The sequence below is a fragment of the Caretta caretta genome, chromosome 7 (assembly GCF_965140235.1).
Source record: "Caretta caretta isolate rCarCar2 chromosome 7, rCarCar1.hap1, whole genome shotgun sequence".
Lineage (NCBI taxonomy): Eukaryota > Metazoa > Chordata > Testudines > Cheloniidae > Caretta > Caretta caretta.
Genome location: NC_134212.1, coordinates 120,713,067 through 120,740,278, shown reverse-complemented (window position 1 = coordinate 120,740,278; position 27,212 = coordinate 120,713,067). Strand labels below are relative to the sequence as shown.

Here is a 27,212-nt window from a genome sequence, read left to right as displayed (position 1 = left end):
GTAGCACCCCAATGTGCCTGGCATTTTCCAGGAAGAGAAGAAGTTACAGGCCTTGCCCCGAGGGCTTAAAATCTAAAGACAGACCAACAGACAGAGGAAGGGAATGCAACACATAAACAGAGGGCTCAAGCATGTGACTGGCTTTGTCTTAATAATATGACGCAGTTCTTTTTTTTAATAGGTCATACAATATTCCCGATCCCTAGTTTACCACTAACTTTGTAACTAGCTCCACCAACATGGAATAGGTCCCTTTCTGGTTTGTGAATCAATGCATTCAGCCACAAGGCTAATACACAGTTAGAGAGGAAATTAAGAGGCACAGGCAAGGCATATGTTCAGATGGGACTGGAAGGAGATCTGGAGGGCAGGTGAGGTGCAGTGAGATAGGCAGGCTGTCCCAGATGGTGCAGAAGAGGAAGCTCTGACAGGTAGTGAGGAGACCGTGTGCTGCGACAAACAGGCGATCGGTGCCAGAATGATTGTCTCTTACCATTTGTTTCAGATTTCAGGTAGGAGTCTGCAGCGTAAGAGGAAGAGAAGCCCTGCTTTTCTCTCTTCAAGGTGTCTTCTGCAAAGGACGCTGTGTGGAGTCCAAAGAGGAGTCAAATATGTCTTACCAGAAGTCAGACTGGGCCAGATCCTCAGCTTGTGTAAACCGGCATAGCTCCATTGAACTCAATGGGGCCATGCTGATTTACACCAGCCAAAGCTCTGGCCCTTGGTCTTTAAGCCCTGGAGTTTTAACAGCAAGCTGGCTAGCGGGGATGCCTTGTAAAGTTCTCCATGCCCTTTCATACAGAGTATGAACTTTGTCCTTGTGTACATAGTGTGGGAGGCTGCCCTCGTGTGCTTAATGGATGACATGGCAGCCCAGATGTCTATTCTGCATTCCCGTGGCTTATAAAGTTTCAAATCAAACCCTTTGACGCTAGATTTCTGTAGTTCACAGAGCTGAAAACTCTAGAGATGGAAGAGGCTCTTTAGGTCACACAGTCCATCTCGCTGCTCAGACAGATTTATTCCCTGCTGTACCAGGGTTTTATTCAGTGTCATTTTAAATGTGCCCAAGGGGTAGGGCTTTCACCACTTCCCTGGGCAGACTGTTCCACAGCTGGATAGATTGCAATAGCAATTTCCCAGAACCTGCCAGACTCTCACCTTTGGAACTATTTCCCAGCAATTAATATTCATTTCTCATTCATTTCCAGCATGCATGCATGTCATGGGAGACGGTGGGAGGAGAACATACCTCCACTGAGCCCCGTGCTGGAAGCACTGAAGACCTTGCCGCTGTCCTTCGTCATGATCAAGAGCTCCATCTCCTTCTTGGCAGGGACATTCTCCTTCTCCAGCAGCAGGAACTTGCAGTCTTTACGCAGGATGTCGTCGCTCTGGGAGTTCACATTGCTGCCAACTGGGGTGTGTGGGGGGGTGGAGGGAGAGAGAGAGATTGGTTAGTGGGCAGAAAGGATGGTCCAGTGGTTAGGATGCTAGCCTAGGATTTGAGAAACCTGGATTCAATTCTCTGCTCTGCCACAGGCTTCCTGTGTGACCTTAGGCAATTCACTTAGCCTCTCTGTGCCTCAGTTTCCCACATGGAAAATAGGAATCACAGCAGTGCCCTACCTCATGGCAGTGTTGTGAGGATAACTACATTTAAGACTGTGAGGCAGTCCTATATTATGGTAAGGAGGCTATATCAGATAAGATAGAGAGTGCACTTTTGCTAAGGAAGCTTGAGGACAAATCAGCTGAAATGAAACCATTTGGTAAAGCCCAGGCTCCCTTGGTGATGGGAATATGGCTACCATAAGCACTGAGCTATGGAACAATCAGTCCTTTGGCTAGCAGAAGAGCAGTAGTGTTGAACAGGTTTTCGGTTTATGCTGATTGCTAGTGAGAACTCTATATATGGCGTGGCATAGGCATATAATACATTCACATGCAAATGGAAAGTAGATTCCCCTGAATTGCTTGGTCTTCTGACAAAATGGTGTACAAAACTAAACTTGCAAATGTACCGGCACAAAGTTCAGATTAAAGATAATGGGCATGCTTTTGCTCTGTTATCCTGGTGTGAATCTGGAATAATCACTAATGCCTACTCTGCTGTGAGTTTTGCAATATTTTATTGTTTTCTTAAAGCCCCATCTTCTGGAGTCCTGTGATTACATGACAAGCTGGGCTGTAATTTTAAAAAAGGTTTCTAGCACTCATAGTTGGGGAGAAAAGTTTGAAAACATGAACCACAAAGGCTCAAAAACAAGAAGGCAAAACAAAAGAACCTGGAATTTATTTGTTAAAATCTCACGATTGTTAAACCAATCTCATAAATTTTGAACTCTTGGGGCCAATAATGCTGCAAAATTTTGTACAAAACTAACCTTGCAAAATTTCAGGTTTCATATTAAAGATAATGGGCCCGATTTTGCTTCCAGTTTTTCTGGTTAAAATCAGGATTAACGCCGGTGAGGCCAACTGAGTTACACCAGTATGACCCTGGCACGGGGAAGGTCAGAATCAGGTCTCTGATTTCCCAGTGCTGAACTTTCTTTTCATTTGTGAACAGCAAGAGTGACATCTAGTGGACAGGTTTCAGAGTAGCAGCCGTGTTAGTCTGTATTCGCAAAAAGAAAAGGAGGACTTGTGGCACCTTAGCGACTAACCAATTTATTTGAGCATGAGCTTTCGTGAGCTACAGCTCACTTGGTTAGTGATCAGTGTTTATTTGTTCTAAGACTATTCCATGAGTTACAGTGGCCCAAGAGGGTGAATCCGAGACTATGTCTACACCACAATCACAGGGTGGGGTTGCAACTGGAGTAGACACACCGGAGCGAGTTTTAATTTAGCTAGCAGGGTACCAGAGCAGCGAAGCCGTGGCAGTGCGAGCTTTGGTGTGGGCTAGCACTGTGTGTGATTACCCAGAGTTCCAGGTGGGCGCGGCACCTGCAGCCAATGCCGAAGCACACGGTGTTGCAGTTTCATGCAGCACTTGAGCTAGCTAGACTAAAGTGACTTTGGGTATGTCTACAAGGGCTGCAATCTTCTGGGTATGCCCACACCAGCTGCAATCATACCCTCCGATACTTTCAAACCACGATCTGCCTGCATGAGGACAATTGCCCACACAAATCATCAGCTATGTACTGTCAGTCCTGGACTTCCATGAGTTGCAGACTCACCAGTTGAAGCGCACACTCCGCTACCAGCCATTCCAGCGCTCTGGGAAGTGTTTTTCTTCACTCCGTATACTGAAGACAGAAATCAGCAGAGACTAAAACCACAGAACTTGAACCCTCCTAGCCGGAGGAAAAGCCGCACAGAAGAATTGCTAAAGAAGCAGGCTGAGAGAAGGGGAAAAAATAGAACCGTTCCCAAAAGGAAAGAGGCTGGGGATCCTGAGGTGCCGACCCAAACCCACCTTGGACTCGATCCTGCAATTTTGCCCAGGTGAAAAGTTCTTTTTCAAAGTGTATGGGACAACTTGCTCAGGTAAGAGCTTCCCCAGTGACTAAGGGCATGCAGGAGTGGGCTCACTGTTTGCCTTGGGTGCTGACAGTTGGACCTCACACTTGCATGGCTGAAGGGAACACCCCATTGCATCCTATATGACACACCAGAAAAACTGCCAGAGAGAACCGGTGTTCATATTTCTTTAATAGGATCGATTAGAATTGAACACATTTCCTTCTCGATTCGAGTCCCAATTACATTTCATGTAAAGCACTGATTCCGCTCTTTGCATTGTCCTGTCTTTTAGACTGTGCATCCTGAGAAAGGCCCCTGATGTGAATTATTTGATCATTAAGGAGTTACTGGGACATGGGAAGCACTACTGCAGAACAAAGCCACACAGATCAGTTACCCAGCCACTCCTCTCAATGATTAAAATGTCACTGACCAGTGGAGGCTGCGATCGCACTATGAGTCATGGCTGTAGAGCTTGGAGTCAGGTTGTTTTGAACACCAAACACTGCAAAAAAAAAAAGCAAAAAAAAAAAAAGCCCTGAGGTGAATAACAAGAGGTCGGCATTGCAACTGGCATTTGGACAAACAAAAACTAGGACCAATGAAAATAATAGTAATTACAGTGATTCCTGCTTGTAAAGGTAGAGTAGCAGGCCTGAGACGACACCCCCCCCCCCACACTGGGGACTCTAAATGAACTCAGCTGGCCAGCTGAATGTTTCATACACATTTGTGTTCATTACTTTTAATAAGAATTTTGCACACCTGTCACTTTCCCTTCCACAGCTCCCTGCCCGCCCCGATATTACCCTGTCCTGGAAGCCATGGTCAGCTCAGGATAAATAAAGGTGGCCATTTTGGAACATTTGACTTAAACAGACTGTGAAGAGACCTGGCATTGTCTCTGTGCTGCGTATACATTTCTGGAGGGGCCTATTTGTAAAGAAAGGGTTGAATTCACAGACCGGTCAAGCCTGGCTAAGGGAGAGCTGAGGAGCAATGTGATAGGCACACTGAGTATGTGAAAGGTGTAGACACCATGAAGGAGAGAAATGTTTAGGGTTAGGTAGGAGGGTCTAGCCTGGAGTAATGGGATGGGATTGAGCAAAGGGAACTGTAGTGGGCTGAACATCAGGAACCACAGGGTCTGACAGACACTCATTTTTTCTCCCTGGGGAAACAGTGGAAGTTCAAGTTATTGAAATGAAACATTTGAGATTTTCCTGTAGGACACAATCCTGGATTTGTCTCACAAGGATAGACAAGTTGGCCTAATGGATGCTTTCCAAATAAATGACATTTCTCCTGAGACCCCAAATATTCCATCCCCCCAAATATTCCATCACTGGTTTCTAATGCCAATGACTCAGGGCAGACTCTGAAGTAACTCCATTTCAGCCAAAAGAGTTACTCCCAGTGAACATGCTGACTGATGTAACTGAGCTCAGGACATGGCGCAAAGAAGGCACAGAGGGAGGGGGTAATCTAGGTGTTTTTTTGTTATACATTTCAGCTGATGTCCTGAGCTCCGTGAAACGAAGTAGGGAAGAAGAGAGAAGTCTGACCTGTTGAGGAACTGCTCAGCCCTGTGTTCAGAGTGGGAGAGCCAGAAGCCAGGTTATTTGGGATGCCAAACACTGCAAGAGGAGGGAAAAAATGATTTGTCAAAACAGATAAATGAGATCCCAGCGCATCCAGGCAGATGGCTCAGCCCCCAAAACCTGAGAGTGAATGGATCACTAGGAAATTTCATTCCTTCATCAGGAACAGATTCTGCTAGAAAACGTACAATAAACACACTGGGGGAAATTTAAAATCATTGCACAAAACACTCTGTTTTACTCTATTTTAAAAAGGGAGAAGGTTTTGATCTCCAAAAAGTTACAGTGACTGGACACGGTTAGGATGCCAAGTCCTTTAAACCTTCACCGTTCCATTTGCAGCTAGAAAACAGCGTCATTGAGGACGACACTTCCTGACATTCAGAAATGGCTCTAAGACGTAACATTCAGTCCCAGCATTCACTGATTGAAGTGGGAGTTCTGGATGTGCAAGGAATACACCTAATAGTCCTAATGTGGATCCAAACCCTGTAATAACTCAAACACCGTCCATATTCCAATCCAATGTTGTCTTCTCTAAAGAGGCTTGATCCTGAGCTCACTGAAGTCAATGGGAAAGCTCAGCAGAACAGGATCAGGCACTGTGGACGTTTGATCTTCATGAATAAGGGATTCAAAGCATAATCAATGCAGAAGTAATTCCGGGGGCACAGGGAGGCAGAAATCTATGGAGAACAATCAAGTGCATTTGCTTCCCCCTGCACTATCCCTCCCCCGCCTTCAACATCTCCTCATCCCATGCACAAAACACCAGCAGCAGGACAAAGAGGGTCCTAGGACAAGTGGCCAATGGGGTGGGGCAGTTACTGTACCTGATCCTGTTGAATGGGACATGGTGTTGACCAGGGAAGAGCCCTGGGCCATGTTGTTGTGGTAACTGCCAAGGGAAGACCCTGCAGGCAGGGTGGAGGACCACATGTATGGAGGGAGAGCAGCATTCAGTATGGTTGTATCATATGTCCCCGACACTGGAGAGGAAACAGTAATGGGGTTGAGTGAGAGCAGGCTCTGGTAACAGAAAACAGACCACCTACTCAGAGGCAGAGGACACACAAAGCCAGGTTTCGATCTCAGTTTCTGATCAGCTCCTGATCTCCAGTGTATATCTGGAGTCACTCCCTCAGTTTCAATGGAGTGACTCCAGATTCACACCTGTCTAACTGAGATCAGCACCTGGCCCGCTATAGCCAAGCCAATTTTGAACCCATTGGACAAATACAGAGATTGCCTGAATTTGTGTCACTTCACTGTAACCACTTGCAAAGCACCTCAAGGGTTTAATCACAGTCACATATGATGATGGCAGAATACAAACTAAACACATTTCAGTCCACATCCTGGTGAGGAAACCAACATTGAATATGGATCCCTGGATTCTTCTATGAAACCTCCACACACGGGCAACTATTGTATTATTAATGAACAACTAGGAAAAACAACAGGTGAGTTAGCTCCTCACTAGGGTATTTGAACCACTGCATCCAGATAAATATGAGAGTTGAGCCATTATTTGTTCTGTTAAACACTGGTAGAGTTCAGTGGTGTTACACCAGGGGTGAAGTTGACCCATGATGCCTAAAGCACTATAGCAGGGATGGGTACGCAAATGAAAGATGATATACTGGACCATTTTTGTCCCTTGCATAGCTCCGTTGACCAGTGAACATGTGGGGTTGGTGGGACACAGACCATTGGGCCAAATGTAGGACATTCTAAAGGGTGGCCTGTGGTAACTTCCATCTTGCTGCTTAGACCAAGACAGAGAATGGATTGCTTGGGGCTTTAGTCTCCACCAGCCTCAACTCTGAATTAAAGATGATGGCAGCTGGAATCTGCTCTGTTTTATGAAAATTAAGGGGGACACTGGCAATTATGGCCCTGCTCTGGGCAGTATCTGGGCACCCCTGTGTGTAACTCCCCTTTTTGCATTGTTATTACACTCTGGAAAAGACAGCAAACATTTTTAACCTGAATTGTTCCTGGCATTGTTCTTTAGTTTTATAAGAATTGCCTGGAATTTCTATGTCACAAGCCACATGCTTTAAATGAATCATTCTCCGCTCCCTGCGCCGCCGGCATTGCTAACACCCCTCTGCAAAGTACCTGACTGGGAGCTCTCAGTCACCATCTTTGTTTCCACTACAGCTTTCTTGGGGATGGGGAGAGTGCTGGATGACGATCGTGTGGGGCTGACGCTGGCCGATCGACTCCCCTTCAGCAAACGCTTCACATCATCCAGTTCCGTCCCTGGCAGAGAAAACAGATGTCCAGACTAAGCCCAAAGCCATCACCTAATATAGAGATGCTCCTACTACTTTAACATGTGTAAGAGAGGTGGTGTCCAGCAGGAAACAGGGCCATTTCCCAAAGCTCCTTAGAACTCTGCATTAGGCAAATGGCTGTCCCATCTCCAGCACTTCCCCCTGAAAGTGGATTAGGTGGGATAAAATGCCAGAGGATATCTAGCAGGACAAAACCCTAAACTGGCTGGGGTGGGGGGGGGGGAATCCTCAGTAGGTCTTTCCCATCTCTTTCTACAAAATCTTGTCTGACTGTCTTTGAGAGGACTAGTTTCTGGGACTAGGGCTGCCCCCGGTTCCTGGAAGGAGGTACTGATATCTCTGGAACTCCAGCTGGGATATCACTGAACATTGGTGACTCTCCAGACTGTGGAAGGTGTTGAACCTGTCTATGAAGTGCTCTTTTAATGCACAAATTTCTGTCTCATCTAATACACCTTTCAGCGGAGTATAGAGGCACCCACTAGCGTGCAGGCTCACTCTAGTAACAGCACAGCACTATGACCAAGGCCAAAGAACTCTTGTAAAGACCCTCACTTTCATAGGGAAGCAACTGAAGTCAGCAGTGAGGACCTAGGGTCCTTTATCATTGGCCTCAATAGGAGGTTTGCCAGTCCCCTCAATGGGAACAGGACTGGGGCCGTAGTGAGGAGAGGAGCAATTGGCAAAATGATTCTATTCAGGAGTGACTCATTCAAGCTAAATAAAACCACCCTGGTAAACTAGAGGTCTAGCCCACAGCAAACTTCCTCACTCCTCACACTTTAAATTAAAAATTACTTGCAGAGAGTGAAGGGAGGCGGTTTCTTATCACCGCATGCAAATTTTATGGCGCCCCATGTGCCACCCTGAGTGCGCAGCCCCAGAGAAGCCTTTGGCACAGTTAGAGCAGAAATAGCCTCAAGACCAAAATAGTCAGCATCGGAGTTGGCTCTTGAGGGCTATCCCTTAGGAGGGGAAAACCAGGCCCCCGTGTTCACTCTAAAACAACAGCAGGGACACTTACATCTGGTCGAGGGAGAAGCACTCTGGAGTCGTACTCGGATTTCGCTCTCTGCACAAGAAAAGAGGGTCATGAATACGGAGCGAGATGAACTGGCGTCACGAGCAGGCTGCAAAAGCTAATTCCCTACTTCTCACTGTCCATATACATTATTATCTGTTAGGTTTGGGCAGCTTGCACAGCTTGATGGATTGGTTTTATCGATCTGAATTTTTAGAAGTGGCTTTTTACTTTTGGGACAGATTCTGATACTTTCACTCCCACTGAGAAGTATTGCCCTTTAAGTTTTCACAATGTTTCGTTAGATGTTTTTGGTACCATATAAATACATTAATAAATAATCATAATGCACAGATTTTTGTCATATTGCATAGCATCTTATGTACCTCATTAGGGAGGTGCAACATTAATATAAGGCCCAATCTTGCAGCCCTTAGTCACATGGATATTCTCATTAACATCTATTAGTTAATTACTTTTATTATATTATCCTAATGTGAGAACAATCAGAGTCACAAAGGACTTCTGAATTTTAAAGGTTACTAGTTGCATTGGGCCTCTAGCCCTTCCCAGCTGTCACTCAGATAAAACTCCCATTTTCATCACTCGGAGATTTACCTGTGTAAGGACTGGTCTGGTATTATTTGACGACTTCTCTATTGGCTCATTTAGTGTAGACTTTCCCATACAATTTTTTATTGGGTTCTGCTTGATTCAAAAGTGCTTTGAAATAAAATAGCCAGGTTGCAAAAGATAGTTTTATTACTGGGTTTTACTCTCCAGCATGAGAGAATATAGGATTAAACTGATTGGGCTGAAACAAACTTTAAATCTAGTTGTCCAGGAGCCAACTGGCCAGCCTGAGTGTCTGACACATGTTCCTCCAGATGAAACCTAACAGTGCATGTTCTATGAAAGAAACACTTCTTTGGGCAGTTGAGTGGAGAAGACGATAGATTGGGGCTATTTTTTGAAGCAATATGAAAAGCTGGAGCATGATCCTCCTGTGTCTGCTTTATTATGTGTGGGAAGATTCCCCAGAGATCTCAGGTTTCTAGAGTGCTGGGAGAGACTCCAAAGATCTCAGGTAGAAGTAACTGGCAATTGCTAAGATCTACTGGAGGAGCCGTAACTATGCCCTTTGATTTATAGCCACAGCTCATATGAATTTGGATAAAATTATTTTTACTGTTGCTTTCTCACCAGCCGGGAATATAAATTAAGCTCTTCAGTATCAATTATATCCAACTTTTCCCCAAACGGCTGATTAATTAGCGAAATAAAAGGAGGGAAATTCTATTTAACAGCTTAAGCAAATCAAGTTTTTACAAGAAGGTGTCTAAATGGACCACACTGCTTCAGTGATTTCCTCGCCATCCCATCCACTAGGGCATACCTCTTAGGGAAATGTAGCTACCGTCTCATATAACAGATCTCAATGGAAGGAAGATGAAGGGGGTTATTGTTATTTCAATATTTAAATACTTTGGAAGTGCTCAGCTATTATAGAGATGGGTCACATAAAGATAGATAGATAGATAGATAGATAGATAGATAGATAAATTTATTGAAGGTGATGTTTACATAAGACAGAGAGAGGGAAAAAGAGAGTGCTGACAGATTTTGGACACAAAACCTGGGGTCTGATCTTGATCAAGATCATGACCTTGGCCCAGCTTTGAACTAAAGATGAGAATCTCTTTGGTCTATTTCTAACACCCTCAGCCGTCCAACTCCCCAGCTCATCCTTATGAAGAATTCCCCACATCCTTCACTCCTGATTTCTTCACCTTATTGATTTTTCCATTTTGCTCATTGCACTTGTTTGTGCAGCTGCCCAAATCTCAGTGGTCCAGATCCTCAGCTGGTATAAATACATGTAGCTCCATTGACTTCCCTGGAGCCAAACTGATGTACGCCAGCTGCAGGACTGGTCCAGAGAAGCAGGAGGAGGATCTCCAAAAGGATCTCCAAAAAGCACATTCCAACTCACCTCGGCTTTGACTCCGCCCTCTGGTATTGGACGATGCTGTGAAAACCAATCAGAGAAAAGCAAATTTTAGACTCTATCAACTGTAACATATTTGAAAAGTAATGCAAGCTTCTTATGTGAGTTGTACAGTTGCTCTGTTTAGCTGGGGCATGGCATGGAGACGCTGATCCCCAAATATTTTGGCTACCATCACTTAGGTCGCTGCATATTTAACTGAAAATATACAGTACTTAGTATTTCTGGATCATCTAATAATTCCCTCAACACATCCAAGGTTGGCAAATGCCCCTAATGACCTATCAAGAAACTTGATGGTAAATCAGAAGCCAACTTGGAGAAGAACCAGGGGATGTGTGCATACAACAATATCTAACATAAATTTGGAGTAACTCCATGCATATCACAGAGGCGTATGTGTCTGTACTGGCTGTACAACAATATCTCACTGACTAATAATAATGCCTGGATTGCACTGATGGGTGTTAATATTCAGTTAGGGAGCAGGAAACTCAATGAGATCTCCCCTTAAAGTGAAGATCACCAGCACAAAGCTGGGGATAGCAGATATACAATAGAGCATCTGTAGAAATGGTCTTTAAATACAAACACTGACCAAATTCTGCTCTCAGTTACATTAACATAAATGTGGAGTAACTCCATGCATGTCATAGATCTATCTATCTGTCTGTCTGTACTGGCTGCATGAGAACCCCCGAGCAGAGGGGAAATTGTGGGCATAATAAGACATTGCAACCCCTTTCCCAATGGGCAGACTTTCCAGAGTTATTCTTCCCCATGACAGATTTCAGAGTAACAGCCGTGTTAGTCTGTATTCACAAAAAGAAAAGGAGTACTTGTGGCACCTTAGAGACTAACCAATTTATTTGAGCATAAGCTTTCGTGAGCCACAGTTCACGAAAACTTATGCTCAAATAAATTGGTTAGTCTCTAAGGTGCCTCAAGTACTCCTTTTCTTCTTCCCCATGATTCGTCATGTGCATGGCATTATTTTTATTGATCCATGTATTCCAGTAATGTGTCCTGCCAGAAGCCATAGAGCTGCCAACATGCATGCCCTTGGCCTGACATTCATAATGACTGTAATGTAAGAACATACCGAACTCTTTTCTAGGGAATTCAGGAGAAGAATTTGCGCTGGAGCTCCCTGCAGAAGAAGAAAAGATTCCATGTTAAAGCTTTGTCAAATATTTATGCCCCAAGGTCATTAAGAGACCTTGTTTAATATATCATGTCCATATCTACCAAATCTTAAGTACTGGCAGTGACAGGGTAACAAACATTTCCATTTAAAAAGAACTACTGAGTATTATACTGATGAGCTGCTGTCATCCTCCAACCACAATAAGCTATGAACATTATTTGGATGAACATAATTATTTGTTAGTCTCTAAGGTGCCACAAGTACTCCTTTTCTTTTTATAATTATAAATAGGACTCTGTGGGTAATTTTCATTAAAATGCATCCTTGTGGTCTATTCCATAATTGTCCCATATTGGGATTTATGCTCCAGGAGACAATTCTGCATTAGCAGGTTGGAACTGACAAGACAACCTAGCAGGGCACCTCTAATTCCCCATCTCTATAACAGATTCTATTATACCTTCATATGTTGCATTGCGGGTGACGTAGGTTTTTCTTTCAAAGGTTGAGCCAGGTGATTTGGGGAGAGTAGAGCAGGGAGATGGGCTTTGTCTGTAGCCGGAGGAGGAGGAGGAGGAATTCATTCTACCACTTCCACCTATAGGTAAAACAAACGCCCCTCAGAAAGTAAAGCTAATGCCTCATACATGTAAAGTGGTGCCCTATACTCTTCTGTGTTGGCATGGATGGACCTCACACTGAGTTGCAGAGGTATGTTAGGGCTAGTTATGGGCTAGAGCCACAAAGTTTGGATCTGGCTCTGTTGAGCTTCTCCAAAGTTCAGGGGGTGCTTATATCTGTTGTTTTAGTTCAGCTCATTGTAGAGAGACAACCCCTGCTACCTTTGAAGCCAAAGGGAGTTTTGCGACCGACATCAATAGGAGCAGGTTTGTGCCCAGGTTTGAGGAACCAGCCACATCTCCAAAGATGGGAGATCTTGGGAATTGGCTAGGGTTGTGGGTTGGTTTAGGTTCAGGCCCATATGTAAATTTAAGGGTCAGTGTGAAACGGACCACAAAAATTGTGGGGCACTTAAGTTGATCCCAACAAGTAGGGGATGCTGCTGGAACACAAGCTCCATGCGGTAGGGGGATACAAAAACGGAAAACGCATCCATAAATCCACAAGATGGTGTGTGCATTTGTGGGACTGCCTTCCTGACAGCATGAGGGTCCGTGTCCTTACTCTGCCGTTGCTCAGTTACTCTGCTTCCTGGAGAACTAGCGAAGGGGTGAATGTGAGTCATGAACAAGGAGCCTGGAACTTGGATGCTGTTAAATTCAGGCTTAGGAGAGGGCTCCTTTCCTACTCACATCAGAGCTGCAGCAGAAGGGAGACAGGCCAGCATCTCTTTCGCTGATCTGTGGTGTGTGGAAGGACCTGACCCCTGTGTGAATTCTAACACTGGCATTTGAGTCAGAACCCAGAATAGCGTGTCAGCTGCAATTGAGCAAGATGTATTCATGGGGATCGGTGAGGGTGACAGTGGACGTCATCTTTCCATTAGCACAAAGAGAATGTGTCCTTGGGATCTCAATAGAGAATGAGCAGGGGCCAGGACCCAAGTACTCATTTTCCCCTCTACTCCTCCCCATCCCTCCACATACTGCACAGTTGCCTTTAGAAAATGTGATTGTGGCACATAAAGCAAATCTCCAGATAACTGATGCCTGACCTTTTGAAATGCCCGAGCAGTTCAAAAGATGGAATCTGGCTTTCATGGGAAATTTTGAGGTGACTTTCGGTTTTGAACTGGAACGAAAAGTCGAAACGCTGGAAATGTTTGCCAGACAAAAAATTCCCCCGAGTTTAGAACTGCAAGCATCAAAAAGGACAATGCAGCGTTTGCGAATGAAACAAAACAACTCTGACCCGCGGAAACGACACTTCTCCTCTTGATCCTTCCGAGAGGAAAATTGAAAAATTTCATGGAAAACAACATTTTCCCCATTGAAAATGTCAATTTTGACAAAGCAGCATTTTCTAATGGGAAATTTTTTTGTGTAAAAAAACCGTGACCAATCCTAAAAGGTGCTGCACCCATCCTATTGACTGCAGTGGGAACAGAAAGTTCTCAGCACCTTGTAGGGATGGGGCTCTTACACAGAAAGTGCTCTCACCACTTCCCCATGCATGTTTTCTGGGTTTGCCCTTGGCTCGGACCCCGTCCCTGACCCTGCGCCCCACCCCAGTGAAGCGGCCTTTGCTTTCTGTTCATTCACTCTCCATTTCGTCACAACCTACTCGAAGTCACATAGCTGCTGCCGTGGGTGAAAGTCCTCTTCTCCATTCCACTCCCTCCGCCATGGGCTGTTTTGTGTCCAGTGCTGCTCCCTCCTTCTGTGAGAGACAAGCACAAAATGAGACTTTCTGTGGCCAGAAGAGATGAGGACAAGAGCAAAAGACGCTGCGGGATGAGGCACCAGGCACCCACAGCTGGTGTTATGCTCTGTTACAGAGCCAGGGCCATGGCTGAGGAGGTGTCTTTGGAACTGTGTACAGTAGTTGGAAGGAGTTATCAGTGCTGGGGAAGCCAGCCAGCCTGAACCTCTTCTCTTTCTCCGGGCTCTGACATTCCAGCTGCCACAGCAAGGAAAGTGCTCAGATCATCACTTTCCATCCAGGTTGCACGCAAGTCTCTTCTCAAGTCTCTTATCAAGCAATTGCACGCTGGTGCCAAGAGCACATAAGATTCACCCAGGCTGGTAAAGGGAGGTATAACTGACCCTTTACGTGCCCCGAGGAGATTCATCTTGAGGGAAGGCAGGTTTTAAGGCCACGTCTATATGTACACCACGGCAGCCCAAGCTTTGAAGAGGCTCTATACCAACAGGAGAGAGCTCTCCCGTCGGCACAAAAACCCCACCTCCGTGAGCGGCAGAAGGTGTGTCGGTGGGAGAAGCTCTCCTGCCAACATAGCTGTGCGCACGAGTGCTTATGTCAGTATAACTGATGTCGCTCAGAGGGGTGGGAGATTCACAGGCAGGGTAGACATTTTTCTACTGGCGGAAGAGAAGCTGGGGGAGATATAGGAGCCCTGCCCATGGCAGCTGCTGTGGAGATGAGCTAAAGCAGCACCCCCATAGCCACTCTATCTTTGTCCCATCCCCAGCCAGTGCCACCCTTTTTTGGGTCTGTTTTTTGGGTGGCCTTAGTCTCCTATGGGCCTAACATTTCTCACCCTCATCCCTGGGAGATGTTTCTTCTCTGGAACCCTGCACCCTGGCATAATCCCTTGATAGATCTGGTCTGGGAGTCTTCACAGACCATCCCTTGCTCCTTTCTTTCCCACTCAAATGGGCCCCCAAACCCTGTCTATTCTAATGATCAAGAAAGCACTTTTTCTGGGAGGTGGGGGGGTTCTGAGACCTGCACAGTGCTTCTCTGAGGCTGATGCACTGATACATGAGGACTTGTGCAAACCGCACCAACACACATAAATTGCACGCGTGTGCGCACACACACACTGCTGAGGATGGACAGCACAACGTATAATGTCTACTTACTTGGTGGTAAGGACGTCAGTCTTGTGGTTACTGACTCTGTAATAACTGGGGAAAGAAAAAGGTGAGGTTATGGCCGTGAAATCTAGCCAAGCAAGGTGCAAGTTTTATTTTATGTCCATGGAATAATGGGACTCGAATAAAGAAAAATCTTTTAAGACCATAGAGCCAAATGGCTTTCCAGCCAGCTTGGTGGTAGCACACACTCTGTTTGTAGGCTTTGACCCAGTGCTTGTCATTGTAGTATCTCAGTTCCTCACAGAATTAATGAACCTGGCCTCACAACAACCCCTTGTGAAAAAGGGAAGGATTATTATGTTAATTTTACAGATGCAGCACTGAGGCATCTAAACCTAAGTCACACAACATGTCTGTGGCAGAATCAGCACTCAGATCTCCAGAGTTCCATGCCAGGGCCCTAATCACAAGGCTGTCCCTGTGGTGAATTAGAGAGGGCACTCTAAATGTTCTTGTAATGCTGGCAGACCCCGGTCGTCGTCGGCCGGGATCAAACCTAGGCTCTTTGGAGCTTAATGCATGAGCCTCGACTGCATGGGCTAAAAGACACTTTTCTCTTAACCAAGGCTGCAGCAGACACATCAGCCTCTAGCTGGTCTCACTGCCACTAGAAGGGGACAGAGTGCCACTCCAAGCATGCATGGGTGACATACTTCCCCTAGTTGAGGAAGTGCATCCCGAGCTTCAGAGACTTCCCAGTTGATACACTGGACAAGCCCTCACTTGTAATGCTGCCAGACCCCAGTCATCGTAGGCTGGGATCAAACCTGGGATCTCTGGAGCTTAACACACGAGCCTCTACTGAAGGGGTAGTCAACTATTTTTTTCCAAGGTCCACAATTTCTTGGTCAAGGTATAGTCAAGGTCCAGACTCCAGAGAAAATAATGAAAAAATAATAATAACAATCATGATAATCATGATAATCAGTAAATAAAAAGATTTCGGGATCCATTCAAAAGCATCTGGAGGCCCAGATTAGGCCGTGATCCGTCCGTTGACTACCCCATCTCTACTGCATAAGCTAAAAGACACTTCTCTTTTAGCCAAGGTTGTAGCAGACTCATCAATCTCTAGCGGGTCTAGCTGCCACTAGAGGGGGACAGAGCACCACACCCTAAAAGCATGCCTGGGTTACGCTCCAGAATGTACAATGTGGCCTCTGTTACTAGAGAAATTCATGCTGTTCCATACTGTGGGAAGAATCGGGCCTTGACACCTCAGATAGCTGCACAGTTCAATTCTGGATCCAGGTTCGGATTCTAACCCCCTCTAAAGTTCAGGGTGTTCGGATCTGGGTTTTGTGATTGGGGCCCATCTCTGACAACAAGATTTTGTTTTAAAAGCTTTTCGTACGTCTTTCAGTGACTTCTGCTCCATCCCGTTTGGTTTTCTTCGTTACTGAGTCCATACCATCGCCGCCTGAGGGGAAAGCACAGAGACCTCATTGAAAGGGACACTGTTTCATAGTCACAGGTTTCAGAGGAACAGCCGTGTTAGTCTGTATTCGCAAAAAGAAAAGGAGTACTTGTGGCACCTTAGAGACTAACCAATTTATTTGAGCATGAGCTTTCGTTCAATATCAGCACTAGGACATGCTGTAGGCAGAGGCCCTGTCATCCTATCAGCTGGCTGAGAGCCCCAATAGTACCCAAGCGGGTAATGAAGCAGGGATGAATGGTTTGCCCAGACACTCAAAGAACCTTAGTGCAGAGCACCCCATCTAGTCGTTGGAAGGGTTGTAGCCTGAGTGGGGCTCTTTCCTTTTTCAAATCTCTGTTTCTTTTGTCATTAACTATGCCGCTTAGTGCTCAAGGACTTGCTGGGGGACTTCAGTTGCTGCACTCACTCACCCTCTCTACCAACTTACATCTTTGCCAGCTGAAGATTTTGCAGCCATAATATTTAAAAGCCAGCATAATTCATTTTTTTTTCTCTTCGTTTTCTCACTTGTCACTCAGCATCTCCTGGAAAGGGGAACATCTGGAGATATTAGATTTTTGTTAACTGCACTATGGACCATGTACAATGTAAATCCATCCCGTATAATGTAGATCCACCCTGTACAATTCATCCTATGTACAATGTAGATCCACCCATATGGCCTCTGTCCATCACATGCATGGCTCTATGGATACACAGTATAGGTCCAGTAATTAGCCCATGCAGGACCCTATATAGAAGCACAGGGTATGTCCATATAAGCTATATCTATCCAGAGCCAGGCAGCATTGCAAATATGTCCACCAAACTGATGCCCATACGGCACTGTGGCTCTCTATATGTGCCTGTGTGGTCCTATGAATGCATCCCATGTGTCTTGGTGTCCAGTGGAAATTAATGGCATGAATTATGAAAGAGGGAGTTTAATGGTATTTACAATTGCATGGCCTAAGGGTGAAAGAGTGGGGTTATTTTCTTCCTGCCCTATAGACAGTCTTTCACTGTGTGAAGTGCCAGGGACATCTAATGGCTGGTCAGTTTAGTCACAGAGAGATCATCACAGTCAGAGGACATTCCAACTGGACCCCACGCTTTCCCTCTTTCCCCCCATTTAACACTGCCACATGAGTATTACTGGCTTGCTTGGCATTATCCTCCTCTGAAACAGTAGGAGCCAGCAAGTGTTCCAGCAAGAGCAGGGCTGACTCCAAGAGCCATCCTGGGCAGTTCACACACAACAAGCCCTGTTTCTGAGTAGCAGCCGTGTTAGTCTGGCGTTCCAGGAGGATGCAGGGAAGGCACACTGAGAAGGATAGAATGATAAAGCCAACAACAGAGATGCAAGAGAGCTGGCTCAAAACATAGGGAGAATTTAGATCTGGATCAAATCCAACCTCATGATTTTATGACTTTAGCGTATCTCTATAATTGCTTATCTCCAGCCCTGCCTCTGAGGTAAGCTTAAATCAGAACACAAGATCCAAAGCCCAGCCCCACATATCTGCTCTGAGCAGGGTTAGATACACAATGTTAAAAACACAGGCAGCTGCAGAAGTTTTGTCTACCCCACTGATTCCAACCTTGCTACCATGGCTGGAACGCCTTGCCAAAGAGCTTAAGTGCAGAGACAGCTGTAGTCATTACTGAAATACCACCCCAACTGAATGCCTTGTATCCTCCTCTAGCCAAAACTATAATCCCAGGCAGCCATAGTACTGTCTGTCCAGGTTTCATAACACACCGGTACTACCAAGAATACTGCAGCTGGTAGGAAAACAAACATCAGCCAGGAGAAAAATCCCGCTGTGAGAAAGAACAGTGCAGTCATTCAGTCCCAGTCTTACTTAGAAGCGATTCCACTGCATCTGAGGAGCAGTCTCAAATGCTAGAAATTAAATTTTAATCTGCGAAAAGCATGGGAGTTAAATCTGCAGGTGAACTCTCCCCACTGCTGCCAGGGACTCCATCTTATCTGAAGACGTATAGAAAGCATCATATTTAAGGGCTGATTCTGCACAAGATTCGGGCAAAATTCTACACCAACTTCCAAGGTGTTTGGTTTGAGCAAGGGCTCAGGATCAGGCCCTCAAGCACAGATGTGGTTCGCTTTATAGTTTATGAGTTTGATTCTTCAGTGCCTTGCACAGGGTGTCTTTACTTCTACCTGTGAAAAGCGAGGGTGAAATCCTACCACCCTGACAGGAGAGCATGTTACCCTCACTTTGCAAATATGTAAATGATGCCACCATGTGAAAGGCAGTGGAGAATCAGACACAATACCTGAAAGAAAAGGAGTACTTGTGGCACCTTAGAGACTAACCAATTTATTTGAGCATAAGCTTTCGTGAGCTACAGCTCACTTCATCGGATGCATACTGTGGAAAGTGTAGAAGATCTTTTTATATACACATGAAGCATGAAAAAATACCTCCTCCCACCCCACTCTCCTGCTGGTAATAGCTTATCTAAAGTGATCACTCTCCTTACAATGTTATGATAATCAAGTTGGGCCATTTCCAGCACAAATCCAGCACAAATAGCTTGTCTAAATCACTTTAGATAAGCTATTACCAGCAGGAGCGTGGGGTGGGAGGAGGTATTTTTTCATGCTTTGTGTGTATATAAAAAGATCTTCTACACTTTCCACAGTATGTATCCGATGAAGTGAGCTGTAGCTCACGAAAGCTTATGCTCAAATAAATTGGTTAGTTTCTAAGGTGCCACAAGTACTCCTTTTCATTTTGCGAATACAGACTAACATGGCTGTTACTCTAATACCTGAAAGGAGAAGGTGCTGTAATGTCACTGACAAATTTCACCTTTCCCATTTGATGTGGCTTGTCTTTAAATAACTCCTGCTAGGCACAAAACTGCCTAGGAAAACAGACAGGATGGGTTTATAAAGGAAAATATCGATCAATCACTCTGATTAGATACAGGGTAGTTATTCCTCTACCCTATGCTTTATGTAATTGTTCGGAACAGATCTTAGGAATGGCCTTACACAGCTCAATTTAAGTGATAGCAGGTTCATGGAGAATGTGCCCTCTTTCAATCATCAATTAACCTGGGCCAGATTTTTAAAGCTATTTAGGCACATACCTCCAATTGAAATCCCCTTGTCTACTTCTTTGTTTCTACAGATAAACCCAACCAAACCATTGGCCTGATCCTGTCAACTGCAGTGGGCACACAACCCTTCGCAATTTCAGTGGGAGTCAGAGGGGGGCCAGTATCCCGCAGCATCAGGGCTCTTGTGTATTGTGCCTAGAGAAAGGTCAGGGGGATTTTGGTTTCTGCAAGCCCCTACGACTTTAGTTTCAGTTTAGGGTTTGGTGAAATAATTTTCCTCTATCATCTAATTTAAACTGTTTTGTCTCCAGTGGAAATTTAATTTTGAAACAATATTTTTCACAAGAAATGTAAATTTGTGCTACCAAATAAATAAAGAGTCAGGCTGAGATTTCCAGCTGCCTGAGGGAATTGGAAATCACCTAGGTGGCTATGGAAAGCTCAGCCTCTGGTTCTAGATCTAGCAGGGTAGGGTGGAGGGGAATTAAAGGCAGTTCACATTTTCTCAGAGATAAATGGATCTGAAACCTCAAATGCTTGGTATTCTGTTCTAGAACCCAGGATTTTCAAATGGGTTCCAAGACTCTGAGACTGCATTCATTTTAGCCCGTGCATACCTGTACCGATGTGAGCCGTCCCACTGACCACACTCAAGTTCTTACACAACTACATCCACTCCACACAGCGGCCTGCCACTCCCACTGAAATCACCAGGAGTTGTGACTTCAGTGGGCTGACTCACATGAGTAAAATTACCTCCCCTTCTTAAGTTTAGCAGGACTGGGGCCTACATTTGGAAAAAAAGACTTCTTCTTTCCCCAGGGTGTGACTTACACCTCTCTGCAGGGTAGCCCTTGACCATTCACCACGAGGAGAAGCTGGTGTCTCCACCATCCTCCTTCCTTGGAATTTCCACCAACACTTGCGGTTAGCTTTAAACGTCACTGCACTAAACTCAGCGGGTGGAAGCTATTGAGTGGATGTGTTCATTGAGCTCACTTCCTGGCCCAGTCAGCTTTCTGGCCAGCACCACTGACTTTTGAAGACTGTTGTCCCTGGCTTTGCAACACCGTAGCCTTTTCCACCACCCGCAAGCTGCCCCAGAGTTTAACGCTGGCAGAAACCGACATAAACATGGGGTAAGTTAGCCACCCCTCCTCTCAAGAATTGGGAACATTCTGCTTTAACACTGTACAGGTAAAATAAGGAGAACACATTAAAATATATCCTTGCAGACAGCTCACAAATCCCTAATGCCAGATTTGACTGCAGGTGCATTTTGCTCCATGTACCAGGTTTATCCCCCACACAGTGGGACTAACACAATTCCCAGCCCTCTCTCCAGCACAGCTACACAACTTGATTTCAGTCGCTGTCAGCGTTGACTTATTGCACCAACTCCTCCTGCTTGGATTCACATAAATATAGCTACGGGCGATGCACGAGACAAAACGGAATAGCTCTGTTGAATCAGAGAAACCATCTGCAATTATCTCTGAGCTACAAGAAGAGACTTGTGAAACATCATAGTTCTCACGCAATGGCCCTAAGGATGCTTTGGCTTACAATGGGGGCTGAACTGGCCCCTAGCAGCCCCAGGGATCTGGCAAGTGAAGAAGAGGCCTGGGACTGGGAGCCAGGAGACCCCAGTTCTCTCACTGGCTCTGTCATTGACTCACAGTATGAGCCCTGTGCAAGTCATTTCACCTCCGTGCGTCTGTAAAAATGGGGATCTTGATAGGTGTCCACCTTTGTAAAATGCGTTGAGAGGAATGTATGGGTCCCCATCATGTGGGCGGCTAAGTGCTCTCTGAGAAGCAACCCCTCAGCTCAGTTTGATTTCACTGGGAACAGAGGGTGGTCAACACCTTGCAGGATCAGACCCTAAGGGTACGTCTACAGGGCAAAGAAAAACTCATGGCCCTGAATTGTAGTCAATTGACCCAGGCTCAGGCTGCGGGGTTAAAAGTAACAGTGTAGACATTCCTGCTCAGGATGGAGGCCATGCTCCAAAACCTGGGGAGGGGGGAGAGTTTCAGAGCTTGGGCTCTACGTTAAGCAGGAACGTCTACATTGCTATTTCCAGCCCCACAGCCTGAGTTCCAGGAGGCCAACTCAATTGACCTGGGCTCTGAGACTCAGTGCCGTGGGTTTTTCTTTGCAGTGTAGATATACTCTTAGCGTGCAAACTGTTATTATAATGGTCAAGCCATACCAGGTGTCCATGCAAATATTTTGCAGATAATCACTCTTTCTCTCTCTCTGCTATTGTATATAGAGTTTTATAACCTATTTAACTGGTCTTAGTATGCAATGTGCACTCATCAACATAGGAAAAGTCCCACTGAGGCTGGCCTTTTATGCTTACTTTACAGTTTAAATGATAAAGCACATAAGGATGTTCAGCCAGTCCCAGGTGCCTTGATTAGCCGGATATTCTGATCCCTCTGCTTATTTTAGGAACTAGATATTACTTGCACACAACACTAACAGTGATTGTTCCATACTTCTTGTCAACAGGGCAACGTCCTAAATTATTTTATATTTATGCAAGCATATTGTAATGGAAACAATTTAAAATAGCCATGGATGGTGCACATTCTGTTAATTCCTACATGGATCATTTCTGTTTTCACATCAGATATTGTGGCATTCTCACGTCAGGTGGATGGAACCCATCTCGATTCTTTTAGCCCCACCTGTACTTCTGCAATAACACACTCTCATCAAATGGCGAGATAAATGTTTAATGGAGCCGAAAACCTTTCATCCTATTCTATGTGAAGAATTCCACAGAACTCACTGATTGTGGATAAAACAGGCTCTGTAAAGAACACTGAGGATTTCATTTAGGAACAAGTGCCACTCCTTCCCTGATATCTAACAGGCTTCAAGGTGTTTCCTTACTGTGAGTCAAACCTTTTCAGGTTTCACAGTCCTTGGATTAATATCAGAACAAAACAGCAATATGCTTACCTTGACCCAATAGTCTAGGAATCTGACTATCCTATTCCGCTTTAAAAGCCATTCAATTTCAGTTGACTGTCAAGTCATTTTTTATCTCAGTGGTTCTGGTATCTGAGGCAGATCTGATTTGTGTGTGGTCTGCAAACAGCTGGCTAATCTAAGTGGGAAAAGTATCAGGAACTCTTGCCTTAGCTAATGGCATCCATTTGTGTGGAAGCATAATCCACTGGATAGTGTGTATTATGCTTCCCTGTCTGTGCCTGATTCGCAGATAATGTGAGTATGTTGCTCAGGCTTTGGTGAATAAAATAAATATACCAGCCTATATGCTATGATATCACTCAATTAAGTGAAACGCAGGTCAAATTCTGCTCTCAGTCATACCAGCATGAATCTAGAATAACTTTATTGACTTCAGTGAAGTTATTCTGCATTTACAGAAGTGCAAGATCAGAATCAGACCCTATGTGTGTTCTGTTTGCTTGTTGTATAGATTAATTTAAATGTTGATAATAATGGTGAATTGGGGGAGGTGCACAACCAAGATTTCGATATGTTGTAAGGGTCAGATTCTTCACTAACATCCAGCAGCAGCCTTGTTGAAGTCAACGTGTGTTGTTTCTGATGGCAGGATTTGGGGCACTGCCTGGATTTTCTTTGCAGTGCATAATATGCTACTTTCAATTATATGTCCATCTAGTTGCATTGCTCAAAGAAAAACAGATCCAAATCCAAAGCAACAACATTTTGTTCTGCACAAGTCACTCATTCCTGTTCTAAAGAGGGAGTTAAAAATTCCTATGCAATAATACTTTGCACTCTCCAGCAGTGGATCTCAAAGTGGGTAATTGCTATAATCACCATTTTATAGATGGAGAAACTGAGGCACGGAAAGGTGAAGTGACTTGCCATTGAGCATCAGTTTCAGAGACAGGAATAGAACGCAGGACTCCTGACTCACAGGACCAGGCTCTAATCACTAGATCATGCTGTGCAAAGGATTAAAGGTGACTGGTAAACAAACATTTGATCATTTTCACCGAACTAACTTTTAAAAGTGTGATACAGTCCTTGGCCTTGTAATCTTAAATGCAAACACATGTGTCCAAAAGTTTGCGCTGCATGACTCACTACAGATAAGTAACTGTTCTTTGGAACGGTTTTATCTTAAAGAAAAGTTGGAGCCTCTTTTGGAGTTGGAGCAGGACAAACCGCCACTTTAAAGTAGCGCTTGCTGCTGTCTGAACTGCAGCTCAATGCACCTGGTGCCCCAGTATACCCCGAACCAGATTCTGCTTCCAGGACTAGAGCATACGATCTATTGTCAATCCTCTGATGCATTTCAATTATGTTCATTTTTTTAAAGCAATCCCAAAGCTCCTTGCATTTTGCAGTGTAGTCTTTCTCCAGATCCTAACACAGACCATCAACCTATGCACCATCCCATTTGCATAATGAGTTCACAATTAGCATTGAAAGAAAAATACCTATGTCTTGGTTTATAGTTCCCATTTCTCAGCACATCAACCATTTTAACTTAGCATCCATTTAAAAAGCAACCCTCTCTTGCAAATTTATAAACCAAAATAACCCAGAACATAAAGATTTGATAGTCTTTTTACATTGTATGTCCCATAGTAGAAAGTACATTTCCTATATTTTACTAGAGAATACAGGTTTTTCCCCTATAGGAATACAGGCTTCCCCCAGAAGAAAAACAGGACACTTTATTTCTTCTTCTTTATGTTACTTACCTACAGTTCTTCAGTTAAAGACTGGAAATCCTCTTTCTCCTCAACCGTTTCCTTTCTATCAAAATTGGCCACCTACTCTTTATACCACATCCCTACAAAGGTGTGTTGAATCTGAGTGATCCTCCAGGAATGTTCACTTCTTCTTGTAGTTAATATATTCTATCCCACTCCCCCTGGTCCTTTTCTATTTCTTTGCTTCTAAACAAGTCCTGACAAAGGTGTGTCATGGTTTCCTGCCTCACTCCACCCTTCTAATTATCAGACACTCAGTGAAACAAAGTCTGCCTCTAGGAATCAAACTTTATTGAAGGCAAGAAAGCGTCTACATACCTGCTTAGATAGATTAACCATTTAGATACATGGGGAACAAAGGCTGATGTCAGAGGAAATGTCCTATTATGGCTTTGCTTCCTCATACATGATCTACACATTTTAGGTGTGAATTTCATCTGCGTTAGCTTTTTTTACAGAAGGTTTGTAGAATTCTAGCTGGCATCTCTGTAAGGGTAACTGAGGCTGAATGTTATGCAACTTGTGTGCAATGGGCCAGATCCACAGCTAGTGGGTAATTGGCATAGCTCCACTGAAGTCATTGGCCCCGTACTGTATTTAAACCACCATCAATATTTATGCAGTATTCAGGAGGCAGTTCTGATAATAGATAAGATGCACCAAAATCATGAGGACAAACATCTCCGCCAGGTTCCACCTATGCAACCCAACTGCGTGAGGGATTGGCACTTGGTGTAATCGATAGAAGAACTCAACCCAGCATCTTTACTTTTCCATTGACGTCAGTGGAATTGCACCGGTGTAATGGAGAGGAGATTGGGATCCATTATCTTTGGTTCCTTGCAGTACATTTTCTGCAGTGCATAGGATAGTGGTTCGGACACAGTGCTTCCCGGCCACCCCAAAAGCTAGCTCATCTGCCTTCTGGCTGCAGAGAGCTGGGTGGAAATCTTTTTGGAGCTCATCAAGTCAGCTCCTAGATCATTCAGAATGGTCACCACAGAGCAGTACAAAGCACTCACCCTACCTCAGGGAGGAGCAGGGCCAGTGTACAAGCCAGATAAACTGCATACAGTAATTACATTAATTTAGGAGCCATGGGGCCTGATCCTTGGGTCTGGCCAAACTGCATTTAGCACAGGACCTGATGGGGGAAGGCTTCCAGTGATTTCCATACACCACCCCTGAATTTCCCCAAGGCCCCCCTCCCCCAGTTTTGTGAACTAGTTACATGCCAATTTAGTGACTGTTTGGAAATCTGAATTGAAATTGAAACATTAATACACACTTTAAAAGCATATACAGTGTATGATAAAATACCTGTATCTGAAAAAGTATCATAGATTTGAAAAGTATGAACATGGACTAGCTTCCTTATACAGTTGTTTTTTATGATAATGTCAGTGCATTCATTTTGGTGACATTGGCCAACCTAATAATTTCAAATGATGATTTGTAAGCGAAGTCTAAATGAACTCTCCCTGACAGCTAGTGACGAGCTGGGGCTGGGGGGAAAGGCTTCAGGACCAGATTATATTTACATTCACACCTAATCTACCTAGGTACCCAGCAAACAGAGCTGTGTTGCCCAAGTGATAGATTTTGGCTGGGGTTGGGTTAGAAGGTCACTTGAATGTGGGGGGAGAGGGGGAGGAATGAAATGTTCTTGTTCTTATTGTATGAGTAAAGGGCAGTGGAACTGTACTTAGTCTGTGCTGATTGAGGGCATCAAGAGAGAGGGTGGAGATCTGTCCTTCTCCACTGTTTAAAGATAGAGCTGATTAGGCTCCATAGATAGTCTTTTGTTTTGTTAAGTGACAACTACAGCTGAAATCACTGATAATCAGGTCTAAGTGCTTAGATCTGCTGTGGGACAGTGTTTATGTGGAAGACACAGCTCAGACTGTACTAGCTGCGAGGTTCCCCCCTAAGAGCTCAGCTGAAATCACTGAGAGCTGGGTGGAACCTCAAGAGACTAACTCGCAGAGGTCACAGTGGCAGGTGGCAGCAGAAGGTGACGGCGCAGGGCCATTGGAAACAGAGCAGTGGAGTGAACGGTGGCACAACAAACAGCAGTGGCCAGAGTGAACAGTGAGCAGCTGGAGGAACGAGCAAGGTGCCTTTTTGCCCCGCACCTGCGAGGTGTACTCATGTGAAAGCACCTCTGAACTCTGAGTCTCCACTGACCAAGGACAACACCGGTGAGTGCGGTGTTGTCATAAATATAAAGGGAAGGGTAAACACCTTTAAAATCCCTCCTGGCCAGAGGAAAAACCCTTTCACCTGTAAAGGGTTAAGAAGCTAGGATAACCTCTCTGGCACCTGACCAAAATGACCAATGAGGAGACAAGAGACTTTCAAAAGCTGGGGGGAGGGAGAAACAAAGGGTCTGTCTGTGTGATGCCTTTGCCGGGGACAGAACAGGAATGGAGTCTTCGAACTTAGTAAGTAATCTAGCTAGATATGTGTTAGGTTATGATTTCTTTAAATGGCTGAGGAAATAAGCTGTGCTGAAAGGAATGGATATTCCTGTCTGTGTCTTTTTGTAACTTAAGGTTTTGCCTAGAGGGATTCTCTACGTTTTGAATCTAATTACTCTGTAAGGTATTTACCATCCTGATTTTACAGAGGTGATTCTTTTTACTTCTATTAAAATTCTTCTTTTCAGAAACTGAATGCTTTTTCATTGTTCTTAAGATCCAAGGGTTTGGGTCTGTGTTCACCTATGCAAATTGGTGAGGATTTTTACCAAACCTTCCCCAGGAAGTGGGGTGCAAGGGTTGGGAGGATTTTGGGGGGAAAGACGTTTCCAAACGGCTCTTTCCCAATAATAAACCTGGTTAGACGTTTGGTGGTGGCAGCAAAAGTCCAAGGGCAAAAGGTAAAATAGT

At 44.7% G+C, this 27,212-nt stretch overlaps 1 protein-coding gene across 1 annotated transcript in view; it reads right to left on the bottom strand.

The window, feature by feature from the left end:
• COL17A1 (collagen type XVII alpha 1 chain) overlaps positions 1-24,446 on the bottom strand; it is a 64,425-nt gene extending 39,979 nt beyond the window's left edge. The window contains exons 1-15 of the mRNA XM_075131086.1: positions 24,310-24,446; positions 16,430-16,495; positions 15,061-15,105; positions 13,799-13,894; positions 12,015-12,152; positions 11,510-11,557; positions 10,393-10,428; positions 8,403-8,450; positions 7,200-7,343; positions 5,909-6,064; positions 5,040-5,111; positions 3,908-3,979; positions 3,189-3,257; positions 1,253-1,417; positions 494-583 (exon numbers count right to left, since the gene is read on the bottom strand). Of these exons, the coding sequence (XP_074987187.1) occupies positions 494-583; positions 1,253-1,417; positions 3,189-3,257; positions 3,908-3,979; positions 5,040-5,111; positions 5,909-6,064; positions 7,200-7,343; positions 8,403-8,450; positions 10,393-10,428; positions 11,510-11,557; positions 12,015-12,152; positions 13,799-13,894; positions 15,061-15,105; positions 16,430-16,484 (1,234 nt within the window). The 5' untranslated portion in view covers positions 16,485-16,495; positions 24,310-24,446. The remainder of the gene's footprint in view (positions 1-493; positions 584-1,252; positions 1,418-3,188; positions 3,258-3,907; positions 3,980-5,039; positions 5,112-5,908; positions 6,065-7,199; positions 7,344-8,402; positions 8,451-10,392; positions 10,429-11,509; positions 11,558-12,014; positions 12,153-13,798; positions 13,895-15,060; positions 15,106-16,429; positions 16,496-24,309) is intronic.
• Between the last annotated feature and the right edge of the window lie 2,766 nt (positions 24,447-27,212).